The sequence below is a fragment of the Opisthocomus hoazin genome, chromosome 1, assembly GCF_030867145.1.
Source record: "Opisthocomus hoazin isolate bOpiHoa1 chromosome 1, bOpiHoa1.hap1, whole genome shotgun sequence".
Taxonomy (NCBI): Eukaryota; Metazoa; Chordata; class Aves; order Opisthocomiformes; family Opisthocomidae; genus Opisthocomus; species Opisthocomus hoazin.
This window is the reverse complement of record NC_134414.1, coordinates 63,573,365-63,594,204: the sequence shown is the minus strand read 5'-3', so window position 1 is coordinate 63,594,204 and position 20,840 is coordinate 63,573,365. Positions and strand designations below refer to the sequence as shown.

General features: G+C 38.1%; 1 protein-coding gene across 13 annotated transcripts in view; it reads left to right on the top strand.

Moving 5' to 3' along the window:
- DOCK9 (dedicator of cytokinesis 9) overlaps positions 1-18,554 on the top strand; it is a 142,694-nt gene extending 124,140 nt beyond the window's left edge. For 12 of the 13 annotated variants that reach the window (XM_075424162.1, XM_075424146.1, XM_075424114.1 and 9 more), the window contains 8 exons: positions 5,847-5,969; positions 6,324-6,437; positions 7,902-8,048; positions 10,118-10,328; positions 11,840-12,030; positions 13,122-13,222; positions 13,411-13,549; positions 17,322-18,554. In XM_075424162.1, coding sequence (XP_075280277.1) covers positions 5,847-5,969; positions 6,324-6,437; positions 7,902-8,048; positions 10,118-10,328; positions 11,840-12,030; positions 13,122-13,222; positions 13,411-13,549; positions 17,322-17,444 — 1,149 coding nt within the window. In that variant the 3' untranslated portion in view covers positions 17,445-18,554. Of the gene's footprint in view, positions 1-5,846; positions 5,970-6,323; positions 6,438-6,693; positions 6,700-7,086; positions 7,123-7,901; positions 8,049-10,117; positions 10,329-11,839; positions 12,031-13,121; positions 13,223-13,410; positions 13,550-17,321 lie in introns of all 13 variants that reach the window. The other variant, XM_075424170.1, reaches the window with a different exon arrangement.
- Positions 18,555-20,840: the final 2,286 nt, after the last annotated feature.

Here is a 20,840-nt window from a genome sequence, read left to right as displayed (position 1 = left end):
ACTGATTAAATATTGAAAAAAGTTACTGTTTTTCAGATAACTTCTTATAGTTTATCTCAGGAAGAGTAATAATAGGAAAGAACGGTTTGTGTTTTAGTAGACTAAAAATCATGGATAAATTAACATGAATAGTTTTTTACAGCTGTACTTCAAAACAGGTAGTCTAGTTGCTTCATGAATAAGAACATTCATATATGGAGTGTTTCCTCAGTATGTTCTTCAATAAGCAAAACTATATTAGTCTAAGAAAAAATATGACAGATCGATTGGGTACAGAAATCAGAAAGCAGAAACGTGTCTTTCTAGCTGTACTTTACTACTACTGAGCAAAATGATGCTCTGATGGGAATTTTTCCTATACGTCATAACAGGAGTCATGTGGAATTTCTTTCTCAAAACTTGGGATTTCCCTGGATGCTAGTTAATTTAGAGTTGAATCTCAAAAAGAGTGATTACAAGTATGGGGGAGGTCAGGGGAGATCTCTCCATGTTTCTAAAAGAGACAAAATGTCTTTTATATTCTCCAGTTTATGTAATACCTTCCTAATTAAGTGAAATTTGTCTTAAGACTATCTAGTTTCTCACTTAAAAAACTGAAAAGTTTAAAATTCTCAATTTAATTCTCATTTTAAAAGAATTTTCTCTCAGGCCAGGGTTACCCTAACCTAAATTAGCTAGTTGAAGAAACAAAATTTTGGTGTGTTTTTTTTTCTTTTTTAACAAAGTTACTGTGTGCGTTTCATTAAAAGAGTTGTTTACCCAGACAGCCTATTCAGCAGCACAAGTCAAATTCTTCTTGCAGGACTAAAAATCTTCTGGGTGTCAGAAATAGGAAGGTAAAAGCCTGGAACCTGATATCACTTCCATGTTAGACTTTGCTGTAAGCAGTACATCTGTGGGAGATCTGAGCTATGGCTAATAGGCCTGTGGCAAGTGCCAGACTCCATGTTGATTAAAGTTGGAAACAATTTCATTCAGATTTGTTGTTGGTTTTTCCAAAATAAAATCTGCCGGAATACAGCTCCACCACAGATACTAAGTCAATCTCTACCTTCCTATTTGGAAGTTTGCCAATGACACCAAGCTGAGCGGTGCGGTCGACATGCTGGAGGGAAGGGATGCCATCCAGAGGGACCTGGACAGGATTGAGAGGTGGGCCTGTGCGAACCTCATGAAGTTCAACAAGGCTAAGTGCAAGGTCCTGCACATGGGTCAGGGCAATCCCAAGTCCAAATACAGGCTGGGCAGAGAATGGATTGAGAGCAGCCCTGAGGAAAAGGACTTGGGGCTGCTGGTTGACGAGAAGCTCAACATGACCTGGCAACAGAATCACAACACGTGCTCACAGCCCAGAAGGCCAACTGTATCCTGGGCCAACCAGATCCTGGGCCGCATCAAGAGAAGCGTGGCCAGCAGGTTGAGGGAGGTGATTCTGCCCCTCTGCTCTGCTCTGCTCTGGTGAGACCCCATCTGGAGTCCTGCGTCCAGCTCTGGAGCTCCCAGCACAGGAAAGACATGGACCTGTCGGAGCGGGTCCGGAGGAGGCCACAAAAGTGGTCAGAGGGATGGAACACATCTGCTGTGAGGACAGGCTGAGAGAGTTGGGGCTATTCAGCCTGGAGAAGAGAAGGCTGTGGGGACACCTTATAGCAGCCTTCCAGTACCTGAAGGGGGGCTACAAGAGACCTGGAGAGGAACGTTTTACAAGGGCTTGTAGTGATAGGACAAGGGGTAATGGCTTCAAGCTGAAAGGGGGTAGATTTAGATTAGGTATAAGGAAGAAATTCTTTACTGTGAGCGTGGTGAAGCACTGAAACAGGTTGTCCCGAGAAGCTGTGGACATCCCCTCCCTGGAATTGTTCAAGGCCAGGTTGGACGGGGCTGTGAGCAACCTGGTCTAGTGGAAGGTGTCCCTTCCCATGGCAGGGGGGTTGGAACTAGATGATCTATAAGGTTCCTTCCAACCCAATCCATTCTATGATTCTGTGGCTTTCCATGAGAGGAATGACTCTAACTTGCAGATTGATAAATGAAAGAGCCTCACAACTCAGATGGTATTAGAGCTCTTGTAAGTGATCAACCTGCAGTGTAATTCAATATATTAAAGCACTTTATGAGAAACAGAAATAGGTACTTACCTAAATGTGCGAAATACTTGAAGTATGGTGGTAAAGGCTGATTTTGTTTAATAGCTTCATTAGCAAGCTAATGGTCATGGGATACAGTGTTCCATCAAGTTTTTGGATGAAACTAAATGGAGGGGGGAGTGACTGATATGCCTGCGGGGCAGGGCTGCCATTTAGAGGGACCTCAAACTGAAGGAACACAGAAGCCTCCTAAAGTTCTACAAAGACCAGTGAAAAGCCTTGCATCTGCAAAAAAAATCACCCAGTGTCTAAGTATGGGCTGGGGACAAACTGGCTGGGCAGCAGCTCTGCAGAAACACCTGGGAGTTCCAGTGGACAAGCAGCTGAATACGAATCAGCAGTGTAGCCTTGTGGCAACGAAGGCCAACTGCATGCTGGGCTGTATTACAAAGAGAGCATAGGGTCATGAAGTGGAGGGAAGTGGGGTTTCTCCCTTCTACTTGGCATTTGTGGTACCCCGTGTCTAATCTGGTGCCCAGCACTGTTGTGTCCATCCCATGTCATGTGTGTCTGTGTGTCCCATCTCTCCCCCCCCCCAAGATATATATCAACAAACTGGAAAAAGTCCAGCTCCTAAGGTGGTTAGTGGAAGAATTAGACTTTTCTAAGAGGTGTGCCATAAAAGAGTAAAGAGGCTGTTCTCACAGGTTACAAGGGAAACTGATTGGATATATGGAAAATATCTCTTCCCATGAGAATGGAGAAGCACTGGGACAGGTGGCCCAGAAGTGTTGTGTTCCTTTCCTCCCTCCTGTCAGCTCTCACACATGAAGCTTTTGCTCTTTATATTTTTTTCCTGTCTGCAGACAAAATTTTACTGCTTTGCTGCATTTGGATGCCCTCTGGTGACTGTCTTGTCATGAAACAGTGTTTGTGGACAGCCCTTATGGTCCAGCAGTGACACTGGCCTTTCAGGTCTTACCACCTGGTTGCTGGGGATGGTGATATCGGGGAGTCTGTACAGCCTCATAATGAATGGGGGAAAGGAGATGTTTTAGGGACTGCTGCAACACACAGATAAGGGCAGAGTTTTTTTCAGTCTCTTTTTGCTCTCAGTATTAAAGTTGGCTTTTCTTAGTGATGTCTTTGTGCTGTCTTAGTCCTCTACCAAAGAGAGGGAAAAGTGATGGAGCAGCTTATCCTGGAGGTCATCAACAAGCAAGTGGAGGAAAAGAAGGTTACCAGGAGTAGTCAGCATGGATTCATCAAGGGGAAACCATGCTTGACCAATCTGATAGCTTTCTGCGATGGCATGACCGGCTGGGTAGGTGAGGGGAGAGCCGTGGATGTTGTCTACCTCGACTTCAGCAAGGCTTTCGATACGGTCTCCCATAACATCCTCCTAGGGAAGCTCAGGAAGTGTGGGCTGGGTGAGTGGTCGGTGAGGTGGATTGAGAACTGGCTGAATGGCAGAACTCAGAGGGTTGTCATCAGCGGCGCTGAGTCTAGTTGGAGGCTGGTAACTAGTGGTATCCCCAAGGGGTCAGTACTGGGCCTAGTCTTGTTGAACTTCTTCATCAACGACCTGGATGAAGAGTTAGAATGTACCATCAGCAAGTTTTAGTTATGCTGATGACACCAAACTGGGAGGAGTGGTAGATACACCGGCAGGCTGTGCTGCCATTTAGCGTGACCTTGACAGGCTGGAAAGTTGGGCAGAGAGGAACCTGGTGAGGTTCAAAAAAGGCAAATGCAGGGTCCTGCACCTGGGGAGGAACAACCCCTTGCACCAGTACAGGCTTGGGGTGGACCTGCTGGAGAGCAGCTCTGCGGAGAGGGACCTGGGTGTCCTGGTGGACGACAGGTTAACCATGAGCCAGCAGTGTGCCCTGGCTGCCAAGAAAGCCAATGGGATCCTGGGGTGCATTAGGAAGAGTGTGTCCAGCAGGTCGAGGGAGAGTCTCCTTCCCCTCTACACTGCCCTGATGAGGCCTCATCTGGAGTACTGTGTCCAGTTCTGGGCTCCCCAGTTCAAGAAAGATGAGGAGCTACTGGAGAGAGTCCAGCGGAGGGCTACGAGGATGGTGAGGGGACTGGAACATCTCTCCTACGAGGAAAGGCTGAGGGAGCTGGGCTTGTTCAGCCTGAAGAAGAGAAGGCTGAGAGGGGACCTTATAAATGTTTATAAATATCTCAAGGATGGGTGTCAGGAGGATGGGGCCAAACTCTTTTCAGTGGTGCCCAGTGACAGGACAAAGGGGCAATGGGCACAAACTGAAGCATAGGAAGTTCCGTCTGAACATGAGGAAGAACTTCTTCCCTCTGAGGGTGACGGAGCACTGGAACAGGCTTGCCCAGGGAGGCTGTGGAGTCTCCTTCTCTGGAGATATTCAAGACCCGCCTGGACGAGGTCCTGTGCAGCCTGCTGTAGGTGACCCTGCTTCGGCAGGGGGGTTGGACTAGATGATCCACAGAGGTCCCTTCCAACCCCTACCATTCTGTGATTCTGTGGAGGAGGGGAATAGAGCAGCACTGGGTCCTTTCTAAGGATAAAAAGGAGTTATTTCCAACTTCTGGCTTCACCACTATGATGCAAGAATGGTACCAGAACGTCTCAAGAGGTAGAAGTGTAATGTCTGCTGACATCTGTCAGTCTAAGGCTTGGGTTCTCTTGGAGGTTCTTGGAGCTCCAGACCTGTTTAGAGAGAACTGAGATGTGTTAGGGTATGTGGACAGCAATGGGCATCTTCACAGTGATTCTGTCGCACTCGAGCCGTGACGAAGTATATGACAGCTTCGTCACACGAGCTATGAGCTGTTCCATAGTATCTGTAAAATTGTTTGTTATAACTGAGTGAATGGAGTTAGCCAAGTAATTTTAAATGTATGAAAACTAGAGCAAAGTAATAATGTTATCTTAATTTTGTTACACTTACTGAAGTAGTAGTAGTTAAATGTGTGGAAAATAAAGAATCATAACAAACTGAAAAGACTTTATGATGTAACTGCTCTATTGCAAAATATATGCTTCCATTCTAATGTACAGATAAGCATAATTCTTATTTAACCTTAAATAACTAACTTTTTGCTGCAAGGATATTAGGATCAAACCCAACAAAGCCAAGGTGATTTCTTGCTTGTGACTGTTTTGACCCTTCAGGATTTCTCAGCTTCTCTAACTGTTGTTATCTGTATTTTTATTCTGGAGCAAGTATATAAAATTCCACCATTGTACTTTGATAATTCCTTCCGAGTGCGGATTTTGGTATTCTGTCTTTTTGCTATCTTTTTGGTTTTTTGTTTATGTAATTTGTTTAATAGTTTCCTTCAGAACCACTACAGTGAAGTGTTTGTAATAGCTGCCTTTTTAAAATAATGTTCTTTGTGCAAAACAAAAAAAACCCAAGGAAAAAACACTTTGGAAAAAAAGAAAATCTTACAAGGTAAGACAAGGGTCTCAAGGTAAGACCTTGGGTCCTCACAGAGGTGTCATTTGTAGACTTAAGAGGTCAGGAGTATCTAAAAGGAAAGTGCTGTTTGTGGTAAATACAAAGAGTACATGCGTACACTCAGACCATTCTGTTTTGTTTCCTTTTAGTAATTTTTGATTGCCACAAAAATTTAAATTACTATGTGTAGATAATTTTGTTTTGAAGCAAGACCTCCCTTTTCACTGGGAAGAACTTTGGTATAGTTATTTGCTGTTCTTTTCATGAGTACTGAATTGTTTTACTTTTTGAAACGTGTATTCAAATCTAGGATGTGCTGATGGAATTGTTGGAGCAGTGTGCTGATGGACTCTGGAAGGCAGAACGCTATGAACTCATTGCTGACATATATAAACTTATAATTCCTATTTATGAAAAACGGAGAGATTTTGAGGTACTAAATTCATCATAAGTAAATTTGAGCAAGAAAAAAAATCCTCATTTTTCTAGTCTAACTGGGTGACACATTGGACATTGCAGAACAAGGGTATTAATATCATAACTGAAACATGAATATGTTGAATTTTTTTTCAATTTTAAATAATTTAAAATGTTTTTCTTTACCTATAAATAAAAATTAACCTTACATATTGTCATTCTAGTGAAGTGTGAAACCCATTACTACTGTTGAATAAAACAATGTTTTTAGTAGTTATTAACTACAAGGACATCATTTAATGTTGTTTTTTTAAGGTAGGAAAGTTCTACATTATTCTTTTACTCCATGGTTGTTTTCTTTTATTTTTAGAGGCTTGCTCATTTATATGACACCCTTCATCGAGCATACAGTAAAGTAACAGAAGTTATGCATACAGGCAAGAGACTGCTGGGAACTTATTTCAGAGTAGCATTCTTTGGACAGGTGAGAATTATTTAACTTCCGTTTGTCTTCTCTATGCAGTAAGAAAACTCTGAATTTATTTTACAAGGTATACTAGTTTGCCATCTATATTCATATTATGACATAAAAAGTACGAGAAATGTGTTCTGTAAGAAATAATTAAACACCGTCAATAATTTAGCTTAAAACATTTATCAGTTCGATACTATTCTTCCTTATTTTCCTCAGTAAATTTTTTGCCTTTTTTTCTTTTTCTTCTTTTATTTACTACCTTAAGGCAGCGGTAAGTTTTCTATAATGTCAGTTCTTAGCAATGTATTGATTTAATGTCTGTAGTGCTACAGTGTGGTTTGCAAGGCTGCTTCTTATATTGGTATGCATTAATTAGCCATTGCAATTCAAAAAATAACATGAAGTTCCATTTAGAGAACAAATCACCTCTTTTCTATGCATCGGTATTGCATGCTTCGAAGAAAAGTTCTGTCGCTGCATTGGACAGCTTCACGTCCTCTAATATATGTCTAGAATCCATGTTTCTGTATGGTATCAAGTAATACACTTTCTACATGCATAGCCCAGTTGCTAATTGTTCAGCTGAGCATGGAGCATTGTAAAATACTCTGAGCAGTATAACTTTACATGTATTTTGTTGTCTTTTATAACTTTATAGCAATACCAGTTTACAGACAGTGAAACAGATGTTGAGGTAATTACAGTAACCGCTTACAAAGCAAGCAATGCAGTAAAAACTGCTGCATTTCACCTTAGTTTGATGTGGGTATTTTTGTCAATCTAGCCTGTGTTTAAACATGAGATGTTGTGCTTTTCTATTTTGTCTGTTTTGCTTATGACAAAAATATTTATTTTCTGGTTTCAAACATGAAGTCGAACATGGCTTGTTTTAAACCAATGACCTGTTTCACTTTCCATGTACTCTATTTTGCATTTAGTTATGGTTTTAAAATAAATGCTTTATGTAATAAAAATAAGTGTATGCCAATGTAGTACAACACAAAAGTAAGATTTCTACATAAATTAAATTTCATTTTCTCGAATTTTTTTTATTACTACTTATTTTTATGTAAACCATTGCCAAAATACTGATGTGAATCAGACAGTCCTGTTGGGCAACAAGATTTCTGTTTTGGCAAGTGAAACAGTGCTAAAGTTCACTTTTAAACAAAAGTGAAGAAAAGTTATCTCGAAGGCTTGGCACACCATAAAATTGCAACAAACCTTTAAAATTTGAACTATGTGTTTCCATTATCTTTCACTCATTCTGTAGCAGATGATTACATTTTCGTGGTTTTTTAAATTCTCTTAAGAAACCTTCTTTACTTAGATTTTAATTTCTCTTTATTTGTGTTTGCTTGAATCCTGATGTTAAATGTTTATATTTGCTTTGAACCACACACATTATGTTCATCTTCATCATTGCCCTATGTGTTTTTTTCCCAAGATTTTGATTACTTTGTTTTTTTACAGGGATTCTTTGAGGATGAAGATGGAAAGGAATATATCTACAAAGAGCCTAAACTCACACCTCTCTCAGAAATTTCCCAAAGACTCCAAAAACTCTACTCTGACAAATTTGGATCTGAAAATGTCAAAATGATTCAGGATTCTGGCAAAGTATGATCTTTAGTCTCTCTAAAAAATTCTAACATATTGCTTCTAGTAGTCCACGGGAAATTCTGTGGGATCACTGTCTGTTTCTCATTTGGTACACGAAAGTGTCTAAAAACTACTGGTTGAAGGGCATAAGAGAAGTATCATCTTCTATTAGGTTTACCTTTAAGAACGATCAAAAAATATAATTTCCATAGTGTTACCTCTCAAAACAATAATTGTATCTTAGAACAAATTTGGATTATGATCATAACCTGTATTATCTTTAGCTGTATTTCTTGCGAGTTCATGCACAGTCATTCTTTGGAAGTTTTTCCCTTTTCTGCACCCCAAGAGCAGAGTCCAAACTTTCTTCTGACTTAAGAAATAAACCCCTCTTCTGAGAAAAGTACCATATATAAACAACATTTTATTTCTGTATCAGTTGTTTGTGTTATCTGTTGCCTATGTCTCTGAGCTTGTTCGATTTTATAAATGCTTAAACTGTAGGAAAAATTGCTCGCACAAAGTCATCTGGTTAAATCTAGATTTGTCATAGGAAATGCTTTCCTTGGTAATTGAAGGCTCCGAAACTGGTGAACTAAAGAGGGCTACAGTGTCCTGTATGCTGAGATGAACACATACTGCGCAAGATGCCTCTCTGCATTCCTTTCCTTCTCTTCTTCAGCCAATTTTTAACTTTTGTTTGGCTTCAAACTTCATGGTGATTTTCTCTTACTATAATTTCCTGTCTCTTCTGTTCCTTGATTCCACCAGTAAGATCACAAAGTTCTGTGCCTCTCGGCCTGAAAGTGCAGAAATGGTGGGCTTTCAATATTGGAACTTTAAAACGAGAGGAGGACTTACGCAAGGGCTGCTTTCATGCCATGTAAGGCAAGAGATTTATATTGTAATCGCAGTTTTTCAGAGCTCTTCCAGTGTACTCTGCTGAATTCTTTACAGTTACTTATAGTGCATGTGTTTGTCAACATTTGTAGGGAACATTTTCTATTAGCTCTATGAGAACATAGGTACATAAAAAAGATAGATACATAAATTACTATTTAAGTTCATGTCCAGCAATCTTAAAAAAAATACCAGCTTAAAAAAAAATAATAATCAAGCATCATGTTCCAATAAAAATGGATGACAGCAGGGAGACCTTAGCTCTGTTCCCAGTTTGCTCCAGGACTTACCTGGTGACTTCGTGTGTGTATTTGCGTTGCTGTTTTTCCCACTTAGTTTATAGAAGTGAAAAGGCTCAGAGACAGGCAGAGATAACGTGAATATTTGATGTGAGACTAAAATGGTAGACTACAACTTTTAGAAAGGTGCACAGATTTAGGGTGCCCTCTTTACCCCGTGGTTGAAGGAATTTACAAAAAAAAAAAATCCTTTGTCTGTTTAGGGACCCTGCCGGGCAAAGACTTAGGAGGCCTTATCTATTTGTACTGCAGACTAGCTGCTGACTTTTACTGAATTAAATATCTGCCAGTCCATGAAGCTCTTGCTCATTCAGTTCTAGAAATAAAATGAACTTCATAGTGAAGCCTTCTATTTGCCCTGCTCCCACCAGTATATTCTTTGGGACCTTCACAGGGTGTCAGAGTTGAGGCAGACAGGCTGGGAGGAGTGTCTTCTGAAGATAGTATCTCTGAACTATGTACAATGTAGGGTTTTATTTTTAATTATTATCTTTTTATATCACTAGCAATTTTTGGTCTCCTATCTACTGTTGTATCAGCTGTCATGAAGGACAAATATTTGTTTCTGGGTTTTCTGCATCTCTGCCTTCCAGTGTTAATCATGGGTATAACTCTGTATTATGTTTTGGTTTGCAGTTTTGCATACAGCAGTTATTGATAATGAGTGTTCAAAAAAAAACCAAAAACCTAACAGTATTTTGTAACGCATCTAGGTGTGTTGTCTTCATGATAGTTAGAAGCTGAATACAGAGAAGCCCTGTGAAAGCATTAAAGTTTCCTGTGTTTTCAATAATGTAAAGATTAAGTGACCAAAGTTGTATGACTACAGTTAAATCCACTTTATTCACAGTGTAGCTATTTGATTTTTTTTTTTCTCATGTTTTTAAGGTCAATCCTAAGGATTTAGATTCAAAATATGCATATATTCAAGTTACACATGTAATTCCATACTTTGAAGAAAAAGAGTTACAAGAAAGAAAGACAGATTTTGAAAGGACTCATAACATTCGTCGCTTTATGTTTGAGATGCCTTTTACTCAAGCTGGTAAAAGACAAGGAGGAGTAGAAGAACAGTGTAAGCGACGGACTATTTTGACAGGTACTGATTGAATGGAAATTTCTTTTAAAAGAAAGCTGCTCTTTTTGGTTTTTTTTTTACACTTAATTCTTGATACTAAGTTTTTCTGTTTGTTATGTATTTTGTCAGAAAAAATTCTTTAGAAGATTTCACACGTAACTGTTGGAGGTGACAAGAATTGCAAAGTATACCAAAATACTATTAGATAAAACAACCTTTTAAAACTAGTGCATTCTTGAAAATAATACTTAAAAATGCACTTATATAGAAATGACCATCTGAGAATATGTGCATCATTGTGTAATTTCTTAACCTCTAAGCATTGGAAAAAGACAGTAAAATCTCTGATATGACTATGCCCTAACTACCCTTCACTTTGAAATCTTTATTTTTTAACAATGGAGTGTCTGCATGTCTCCCTTTTGCCCTTCCCTGTGCTCACCTCTCTTTGCTATAAAACATTGAAGAATGGTGGTATTATGCTTGCTGATTTGGGTATGGGATTTTTCAACATTCTTTCAATCTTTGGATGTGTAAAATGCAGCATTGGTTCTTTCGGCTAAAAGCACTAAAAGACCCTGAAGGGCAGGTTCTGCTTGGTTTTCCGGCCTCTGTTCCATTGTGACTTTGGTCTAACCACTGCGCTTTAGTTTCTCGTTTTTTAGCTGTGGAAGGAGGAGAGTGTGCCCATCTATCTTCCCATAGGCTCAAACTTTAAAGATATTTAGTTTGTACAGTAGTACAAAACATTTTGTTATATTTTTAAGGGAGATAATTAAAAGTTATGATGTGTTTGGCAATGTTTCTGTATAATATGTAAATCTGAATTTGTGAAACAACAAGTTGCATCTTTACTGGAAGCATTATTTCAAATGGTCTAATTCTGTGCTGTATGGGTTTTTCCGTTTCACTTAAAAGTCCTTTATAGCTATCAGCTAAAATGCTTTTCATATTTTTAGCCAAAACTAGGTTTTTCAGGTTGTTTATTTCAAGGGATAAACCCCAAATAATTTTTTTACTTTTTCCTTAAACTTCAAGGATTGTGAATCTGGAGTCTAGCTTTCCTTGTTCTTAGTTAAAGTTTTGTCTCTGTTAAGTGCGAGCTTCTGTATCATTGTCTTAATATAGTGGTAAAAACAAGTTAAATAAATGAGTTCATGATGTGAGCTGTCCATAGCTAATACTTGTGAGGAAATAGAAAACACAGCTTTGCTTTTTTTGATTTTGCTCCTCTTTGAGATATGTCGATGATAAGCAATTCTTTTTATAGATGTCATATGAATTACGTTCCAATGGTTTATTTCTTGGTTATTATTGATAGCATTAATGACAATGATATTTCTTTGGTGCAGTACATTTAAAGCTATGCATATTTACATTTTCAATATTTTGTTTCCTTGTACATTTGGTAGTATTTCTAATTATATTAAATTGGGCAAATTCATCAAAATAAGATTTTAGCATAAAATTCTATCAAAACACACCTTATTAAACCCTTTTTCTAACTATATTAAACTTGTTTCCATCCATAGCTATACATTGTTTCCCATATGTGAAAAAGCGCATTCCAGTAATGTACCAGCACCATACTGATTTAAACCCAATTGAAGTAGCCATTGATGAAATGAGTAAAAAAGTTGCAGAACTTAGGCAGCTTTGCTCTTCAGCTGATGTAGATATGATCAAATTGCAGCTGAAGCTACAAGGAAGTGTCAGTGTTCAGGTAAGACCATATACTTTGCCATTCAGCTATTTCACTTGCTTCTGTCCCTGAAAAATTATATAATCTATATGTATAATCTGTATATTCAAGAGTGCCCTAAATTAGAAATGTGCTCACTGTTTGCAGCTATTTCCAGAATAGGGAAAGCAATAAAAGTATTTCATATAAACACTGATTACGGACAGTTACATGGAAGGGTTAAGATTCATTTCTGGAATCTATGGTGGTCTGAGCCCCACCAGGTTTTGGTGTAAAGCTGACTTCCATATGAGGAGGAACGAGTGTATTTTGCCTAGATGTAGGTCTGCTCACAGTAGGTTCAATATGATCATGATTGCTTTTGTATTTTGGTAAGATCCCTATGGAGATGCAGAGGGAGTGCCAAAATATATAGGAGGAAGGTAATAGTAGAAAATCTCACTGTGCAACGTTTCTTTTTGCCTAAGGCAGGCAAGAACTAAATGTATAAAGAAGCCATCAGATTCACCAAAATAGGGTAAAGCAGCTGTAGCATGTACAAATCAATATGGTAAGGGTCTTAAGAATGCAATGACAAAAGTGCTGATCTATTATTTTTAACTGATTCAAATAAAAGGAACAGTAAACACAGTCAACTGAAATGAACTGTTGTGATGTTGAAGAGAAAAGAAGAAAAAAAAACCCCAACAAGCCAAGATTACAGAATCAGGAAGTTTTCAAGCTAGCATTTGGGATAAGAAGTGAGCAGCTCTCACTGTTAATATGAAAGAATAATAGGGATGAGTCAGACTAAACAGTAGTAGATGTAGCTCATTTTCTGCGTTTTCCCACCCTAATTTCATAAACAGACATGACAAATTGGCAATATCAGCAGTTACTTTGGCTCGTCATTGAAGTGGTTTCTTTGTGCCAGGGCAGGTTCATACAGAGCGCTGTAGAGACCTCTCCTGATGTTCCAGCTCCAGCAGTTTTCTTAGTTCGGAAGTCCAGCTGTTTTGAAATCAGTGTGTTCTTCTTAGAAAAACAAATCAGACAGACACATATAGTACCTGTTACTGCTAAGACAATGTGTCAGAGAACCGACTTTATTTTGTAATTCTTGTTCTTTTTAGGTTAATGCTGGTCCATTAGCATACGCAAGAGCTTTCTTAGATGACACAAACACCAAAAGATATCCAGACAATAAAGTAAAGCTACTAAAGGAAGTTTTTAGGTATGTTTTTTGGAAGGGGAAAAAAATAAAATATTTTTTCAAGACTGATATTGTACAAATTTTTTTTTCTAACTTTTATAGTGTTCAAACTGCATTGAAAACATACTTTAAGCTGGTATTTTGAATTAATACTTTGGATTTTGTATTCCTGATTTGACATCTTTTTTTTATTCTTGTACCTAAATCAGACAATTTGTTGAAGCTTGTGGGCATGCTCTGGGTGTTAACGAACGACTTATAAAGGAAGATCAGTTGGAATATCAAGAAGAAATGAAGGCCAACTACAGAGAAATGGCAAAAGAGCTTTCTGAAATAATGCATGAACAAGTACGTGCTGAAATAAATTTTACATACCAGCATTCAGAATGTAGCTGTAATGTGAACCCACTAGGAAAAGTGTATGTAATGCTTTGCACAGAAGGATTGTTTTCTTTTTTTTCTGTGGGAGTATAAGCATGTCATGGAATTGTGGAACTTCATAACTTTTTCTCTGTTTGTAAATTTTCTGCAGATGCTTTCTTGACCTTCAGAGTTAAGTCTTCCTCATTAAGAAAGTAAACCTGGTTGGCATCAGCCTGTTTTTTGTAGGAGAGGAAGACTACAGTAAAGATAAACAAATTTAATGACATGAATAGTTATGGCATTTATACTTCCTACGTGTAGTTACAGGGGTTTCTCTTCAGTGACCCAAAAAGCTCATTTTAGCCTGTACTTCCTGGTAACTGTAGGGGGATTTGATCTGCAAGCTGCGCAGATTCGATTTAGATGTTGTATTTTGGAGGTACAAGCATTTACTTTTGCAACAAAGAGTTAAACATCTTTCAAGAGGTATTCCAACACGTTTTCTGGAGGGGAATCCACTACAGACAAGCTGGAGATAACGGGAAAAGGAAAATCAGAACTCTCGTGGAGTGCGATGTAGGACCTGGCATCAGGGATCTGTAGTAGAAATGTCTCCTGACTTCAGAGGCAAGAATATTATTTCCAGGAGGACAGGAAGGGATCAAGATTCATGCTTGATCCCTGCCTTCTTGACGTTTCTATTCATCATATTCATCACTTCAGGTTCCTTTTCTTTCATCCACTGTTATTTGTATAATCTTTTGCCAGAGCCGTAGAGTGGCTCATAGGTCTTAACCCTGAAGACTTGTGTTTTTGACCCACAAGAAATACCTGTGTTTTCTGATAATATTTTACCTTAGAAACACACGTGTCTAGGAGACTTCCTTAGATGCGTGACCATAATAGCAACTTTTCCTAGTCTAGGAACCAGTGTATTTGAGTCTGGATAACCAGTTGATAAAAAGCAAACTCTGAGTTTCTGTTGGCCATACAAAAACTATAGGCTTTACTCAGAAATCAAATTGTACAGGAAAAATCAAACTTGAAACCTACCTGAGGCATTCAGTTGCAGACATTTAAACACTCTCCTAATCTTCCAGCTTTTTTTCAGCATCGCATCCTTTAGTCATACAGTGACTTTACCCATCTACTATTTTTTGACATCTCTAAATTACTCTGTTATTATCCAAGAAATACTTGCTCAAAAAGCTAGTCACGTTGCTGGTATAACACTTATCCATAGGCTTATTAAAGAAAGATTTGTCTTTATTCTACCCTTGCTTAGATGATATCCAAAACTTTTATGGCAATTTTTTTCTGTTCAGAAATGTGTCAAGTGTCTAAAGTTCACTTCACGCACTTTCTTGCTCTCCATTCTTTCCTGATGTGGTTTTCTCAGATCCTGTACTACGAGTAGCTCCATGCTATGATATAATTATGGTCAAGCACAAGAATACACCAAAAGCATAGGCTTTATTTTCATTCTCTTATTCTTTTGTTATAATACCACAGGGAAAAGCTTACACGAAACTAACTTCTTTTTTAACCACTACTGATAGAGAATATTTTGAAACATGGTTTGGAGGGAGTGATACCGTTTTGTTAGAATCCATGTATTGGGGTCTTATTTTTTTTTTTTTTTTTTTTAACAAAAACCAGTGTCTTTCAGATGCGCATACAGAGGAAAACAGTTTTGAAAGATCCCTGGAACCAGAAAACAGATTGCTTAGCTGACAAAAAGTGGGACAGTTTGACCATATTTCAATGTGACTTACTGAAAAGCAGAAAGCAGTGAAGGGTTTTAGAAAGGAGGATAACTGACTGAACAGCTGTTTAAGATGACCAAGGTATATGGGAGAATTAGACAGAAGACCCCTTTGGAAAAGAGAGGAAATGTTTTGGTCAAATAATTTAATGATAATAAATGAACAACCCCATGCACTAGTACAGGCTTGGGGTGGACCTGCTGCAGAGCAGCTCTGCGGAGAGGGACCTGGGTGTCCTGGTGGATGACAAGTTGACCACGAGCAAGCAGTGTGCCCTGGTTGCCAAGAAGGCCAATGGCATCCTGGGGTGCATCAAGAGGAGTGTGGCCAGCAGGTCGAGGGAGGTTCTTCTCCCCCTCTACTCAGCCGTAGGGAGGCCCCATCTGGAGTACTGTGTCCAGTTCTGGGCTCCCCAGTTCAAGAAAGATGAGGAGCTACTGGAGAGAGTCTGGCGGAGGGCTATGAGGATGGTGAGGGGAATGGAGCATCTCTCCTAAGAGGAAAGGCTGAGGGAGCTGGGCTTGTTTAGCCTGAAGAAGAAAAGGCTGAGAGGGGACCTAATAAATGCTTATAAATATCTCAAGGGTGGGTGTCAGGAGGATGGGGCCAGACTCTTTTCAGTGGTGCCCAGCGACAGGACAAGGGGCAACGGGCACAAACTGAAGCACAGGAAGTTCCGTCTGAACATGAGGAAGAACTTCTTCCCTCTGAGGGTGACGGAGCACTGAAACAGGCTGCCCAGGGAGGTTGTAGATTCTCCTTCTCTGGAGATATTCAAGACCCACCTGGACATGGTCCTGTGCAGCCTGCTGTAGGTGACCCTGCTTCGGCAGGGGGGTTGGACTAGATGACCCACAGAAGTCCCTTCCAACACCTAACATTCTGTGATTCTGTGAAAGATTAATATTCCCCTGGTGCAGGAAAAAGTAAAAGGGTATAATGACAGTTTGTACACAAGAAAAATACTTTGAACTCAATGCAAGATACGTATGTTTAAAAAATGCTCAAGTGTGTGAGTTTCCAAAGACTGACAGTAAGCAAAAGCATGTAATCCCTGAAACTTCAGGAGTAAATCACATTGTCTAAAAGTAAAAAAAGAAAAGATGTGGCAAACAACTGATTAATATTCTGTTCACACTATCTTATAGGTAAGCACAGCATTGACTGCAGTAATGTGTACTATTAGCCTACCACAAATATGCTATGTTGTTGGGTTGTTTGCTTTTTTTTTTTGTAATTAGATTGATCCCTCCCTTGAAGGCTTAGAATCATCAGACTCTTCACTGAAGCCTTTAAAAATGTTGCCTTTATGTGCCTGCCTATTGCTGTATTTGGAAAAAGTGCTTCTCACAATGTTTGTTCCAATGTCATTGAACAAGCTATTAGCTGTTTTATGATAATGTGGGTTTTAAAACAACTGCAGAAGTTTTGTTATGAAAAATATAGAAAAGATTCTTAACAGATTTTTCTTTTTTCTCCTCTGCTGCTTGCCAATATGATCAGATGGGATGGTAATTAGTTTTCTTTACTTCTGCTCTTCATTAATCTAATCTTTATATCATTCCAGTAAATTTATAGCTGTTAAGAATGAAGTCTTTGTGGTGCTTCAATAGCTTTTGAGAAGACGTGCTCAAATCATACCTCTAAGTTAAAAAATAGAAAACAAAGAAGGTCAGAAAGCAAGACTGTTGTCATTGTGAAACTCCTTTTAAAAGCTAACGAGAATGAGAGAAGCTATCCAAGCTTCCTTTACAGAGGACAGTGTAATACCTAAATTAGAGAAACTGATGTTGGAGAAATGACTACTGCCCTCCTAAATTTAGTAGAGGATGGCAGAAAAGAGTAACCATCCTCAAAAAGAAGTTATGTGCAATTGAGAAAGTACTGGAAAGTTGAGTCGATAAACAGCACGTTATGAAATTGGTTAGCTGTTTTATAAATGCTTATGTCATTTTGTAGCATTTTGGTAACTACATGTTTTCCATTTTAAGATTACTCCGGTTGAAGAAAAGGCCAGCGTTATGCCTAATTCGCTACACATTTTTAACGCCATAAGTGGAACTCCGACAAGCACAACAGTTCATGGGATGCCCAGTTCTTCTTCAGTTGCATGATTGTTTTGTAAAGGGAAGTATGTTCGTTCTTTTTAAAGTATGTGGATTTGCTTCGTTGTGTGCAAACTCAGGATGATTTTGAAGCTAAATGTTGGGCACGTGCAAGCTGCATAATTCATATGAATGTCTGAGCACACTTAGCAAATAGCAGTTACTGGTAATAGTCTTTTAGAGTAAGGGAGGCGCACATATATTTTTTAATCTTGCTGGTAACGTTTGAAAGTATTCACAATGTCATTGCAGAAGTGCGTGTTGGAAAATTATAAAGTTGAAGTTAATTTCTCTTTTTCATTAGAAAGTATTATTAAAATTAATTGCACATTACAAAAAAGTGTTGTGGGATGTAATTTTGCAGATATGTAACATTCAGGTGTTCTTTTTGTGTATGGCACATAGAGATTGATTCCAAGTGCAAGAACTATTTTGGGGCTAGACAGAGACACTAGTTTTTTGGGTTTAATGGGACTGACAATAGTAGTTTTTGTACCATTTGGCAAATTGTTGTGCTTTATTTTATACCTTGTTGCATTTTGGAGGTATGTGAGCTTAGAGCTTATTAAACAACTACATACAACCAAAGGTCTGTATTAATGAACACTGAGTTATACTAAAATATCAATAATAGTAAATTGTTATGTACATATTGTTTGTTAATACAGTCCATACAGTCTGTACATAAATGTATTACATTTCTAAGCATTTTTTAATATTCATACCAGCTCTTATCCTTCTGCTTTCAGTTTATTGTGAAAATTTGCTCATTCCAAGTATATGCAGACTTTACAGTTCATTTATTTCTGTATATAAATAAGTGCAATATAAAGATGTATACAGTCTTTGCTATGTTAGGTTTATATGCAGTTATTAAAAGAAAAAACTTTTTTGCCAAAGTAATGGAGTATGTAATTGGTAATCATGGTTCTGTGGTAAATGGTGGTATAATTTAAAGCTTTTTCCATATTATTATTCTTTTAAGACATTAATTTAGTAATTTTATATTGGGGAAAATAAAGGTTTTTAATTTTATTTAACTGGAAGCACTGTCCTGCTGTAATTAAACATTCTGTACTACATCTATATTAAAAAGAAAAAGGTAGTTACTTTTCTCACTGTGTGCGCTGGTTTTTATTTTAGTTTTGTCCCTGAGGCTGGGGAAAGATGAAAACTTGATGAGAAAAACCTGAATTTTTACAGCTTAAGTATGAGATGAGATGCAGACGCTTCTAGGGTTTATTTCATATTCCTTGTCAATAAAGGGAATTTAGGTTATTAGTTAAGACATTAGTTTTGGATCCATCATATTTGACTCAAGTATCATGTTACAGTAACTAAGGGTTGTTACTCACCAGTACAGTTAATATTAGGAAGTCTTCAAACTTTTCATCATATGATAGTAGAAATCATATTTTCCTTTATGACATAAGGTTAACTGTCATTTTCTGTAGTGCAGCATGAAACTCATATGTTGGCACTATTCAGCAAAGATTTTTCCAAAACAGCTCATCCTGGCAGTAAAATGCTGGATAACTCTGCTTTTTCCAATTGCGTTTCTGAGACAAAATTCCTATTTGTTTAAAATTCTTTTCCTTAAAAAACAAAACCAGGTAAAGACTTGTAGACAGTGAACTCATAATGCTGTGATAAGAGATAGTCCCCTTTTTCCGTCTCTACCCTATATGCTTTCACTTTTTTGTTTGTGGAAATGGGTGTAGAAATACTTTGTTATCTATCAGTGTAATTAATCTCAAAAGGTATTTCATTATTAGGACAAAATATCCTGTACAGTTGTTTTGCCATTCAGGAAGATTTTGGTGTCAATATATTAATAGAAATTGTGTACATCGTGGTGGCTTCTTGCAATTTCCCCACTTTTTCCAACTTCCCCTCTGCCCTGGGAGGAGCACTGACAGTTTCCTGCAGTTGTACACCACTTTTTGCACTGAGACCTCAATTTGACTGAGTTGTATCTGCTAACCAACTTATAAATGTAGTATGTATTCATAACTGAATATGTATCTGTGTATATTTATATACATCTAAGTATACCAGTAACTGTTTTGCTTACTTGCTGAAAGTTGGCCTATGAAACATAGTGAAATGTATAATAATTGTATATTTTCTTTCTTATGTATCAAAGTATTTTAATCCATTTCTCCATTATTTCATATTAAAAATAGTTAGGCTTCTCTGGGTGATCATAATGCATTGGTTCTTAAAGTTTAAAAAAATTCAACATGCATTAAATGTTTGCACAGGCAAGGTGTTTAATATGGGCATAGTTTCAGCAGATTTGGGGAGAACGACTTTCTTGCCTACTTCACCAGCAGATACTATGATGGTTTGTTTAATTTTTTCAGGTGATTATGATGATATAGGTTTTTCACCTACCCATGAAATATGGGGATATTTTTACTTCTTCCTTTTTAGCCCGATTCGTTAAGAAAATTCTGCTTATGCAATTCACTCTATTCGTCCAACAATTTGGTCCTCTCCCTGCTAACTTCTGAAGCTGTTGACCAGTCTTGAGCTTTGCCAAATTTGACTGAAGAGTTTCTACATGCTTGATGAAAAAATTGGCTACCAGAGGTGCTAGATTTAAATTGATAGCATTGCTTATGAAAGCTCTGCAATGTGCAGAGGACTTGCTCTCCAGCTGGCCAATCAGTAGGGCCAATAAATTAGCATTGGTTTAACTCAGAATAAGTGATAACATGGCTTCCTTCCCCAGATGAAAGTATATTCCGTAGCATACTGTGGGTAGGTAGCATAATGTGGAAAGAAAACTACATGTACCACAGATGAGAGGAGGTAGAGTCACAGGAATGGGGAGGCAAGGTGGCCTTAAGGCAACTAGAGATGAGGGAGTGTGTGGACAAATCAGGAAACTGGGCCTCTCTGATACCAAAAAATCGTGCGACAAAAATCTTTTTTCAAGATGCTGAGCGTGCCCTATTTTACTGTTGCTGCAGTTACATATACAATAGCAACTTGTAATGTGGTCTTTGGGGTCTTTGCGGTTAGCTCTTAGGCTGGACATGGTAAAAATAATGTTACACCTAACCATAATGTTATAAATATTTTTAAAATAGTATTTAATTAAATGGAATGATTTCAAATAAAACAGTGTATTTAGACGAACCTGGCGCTTGATGAAAACACCTAGTCTAGAGAATCAGGAATGCTTTTTTTCTAATATCCAGTTTCTTTTATCTGTTTTCTTTGTGAGAAGACTTATTTTCGGTAAATACAAGACACGTAGGTCACTACCTGTCTTGAAGGCTATCTGGTGAAGTTTGGAACTAGAGTTCTGTGTTTTTCGTGAACTGAAAAACTTTGTATTTAACTGTGCTCAGACTAGGGGTCCTGGGGCTTCTTGGACAAAGGGCAGAAAGAACA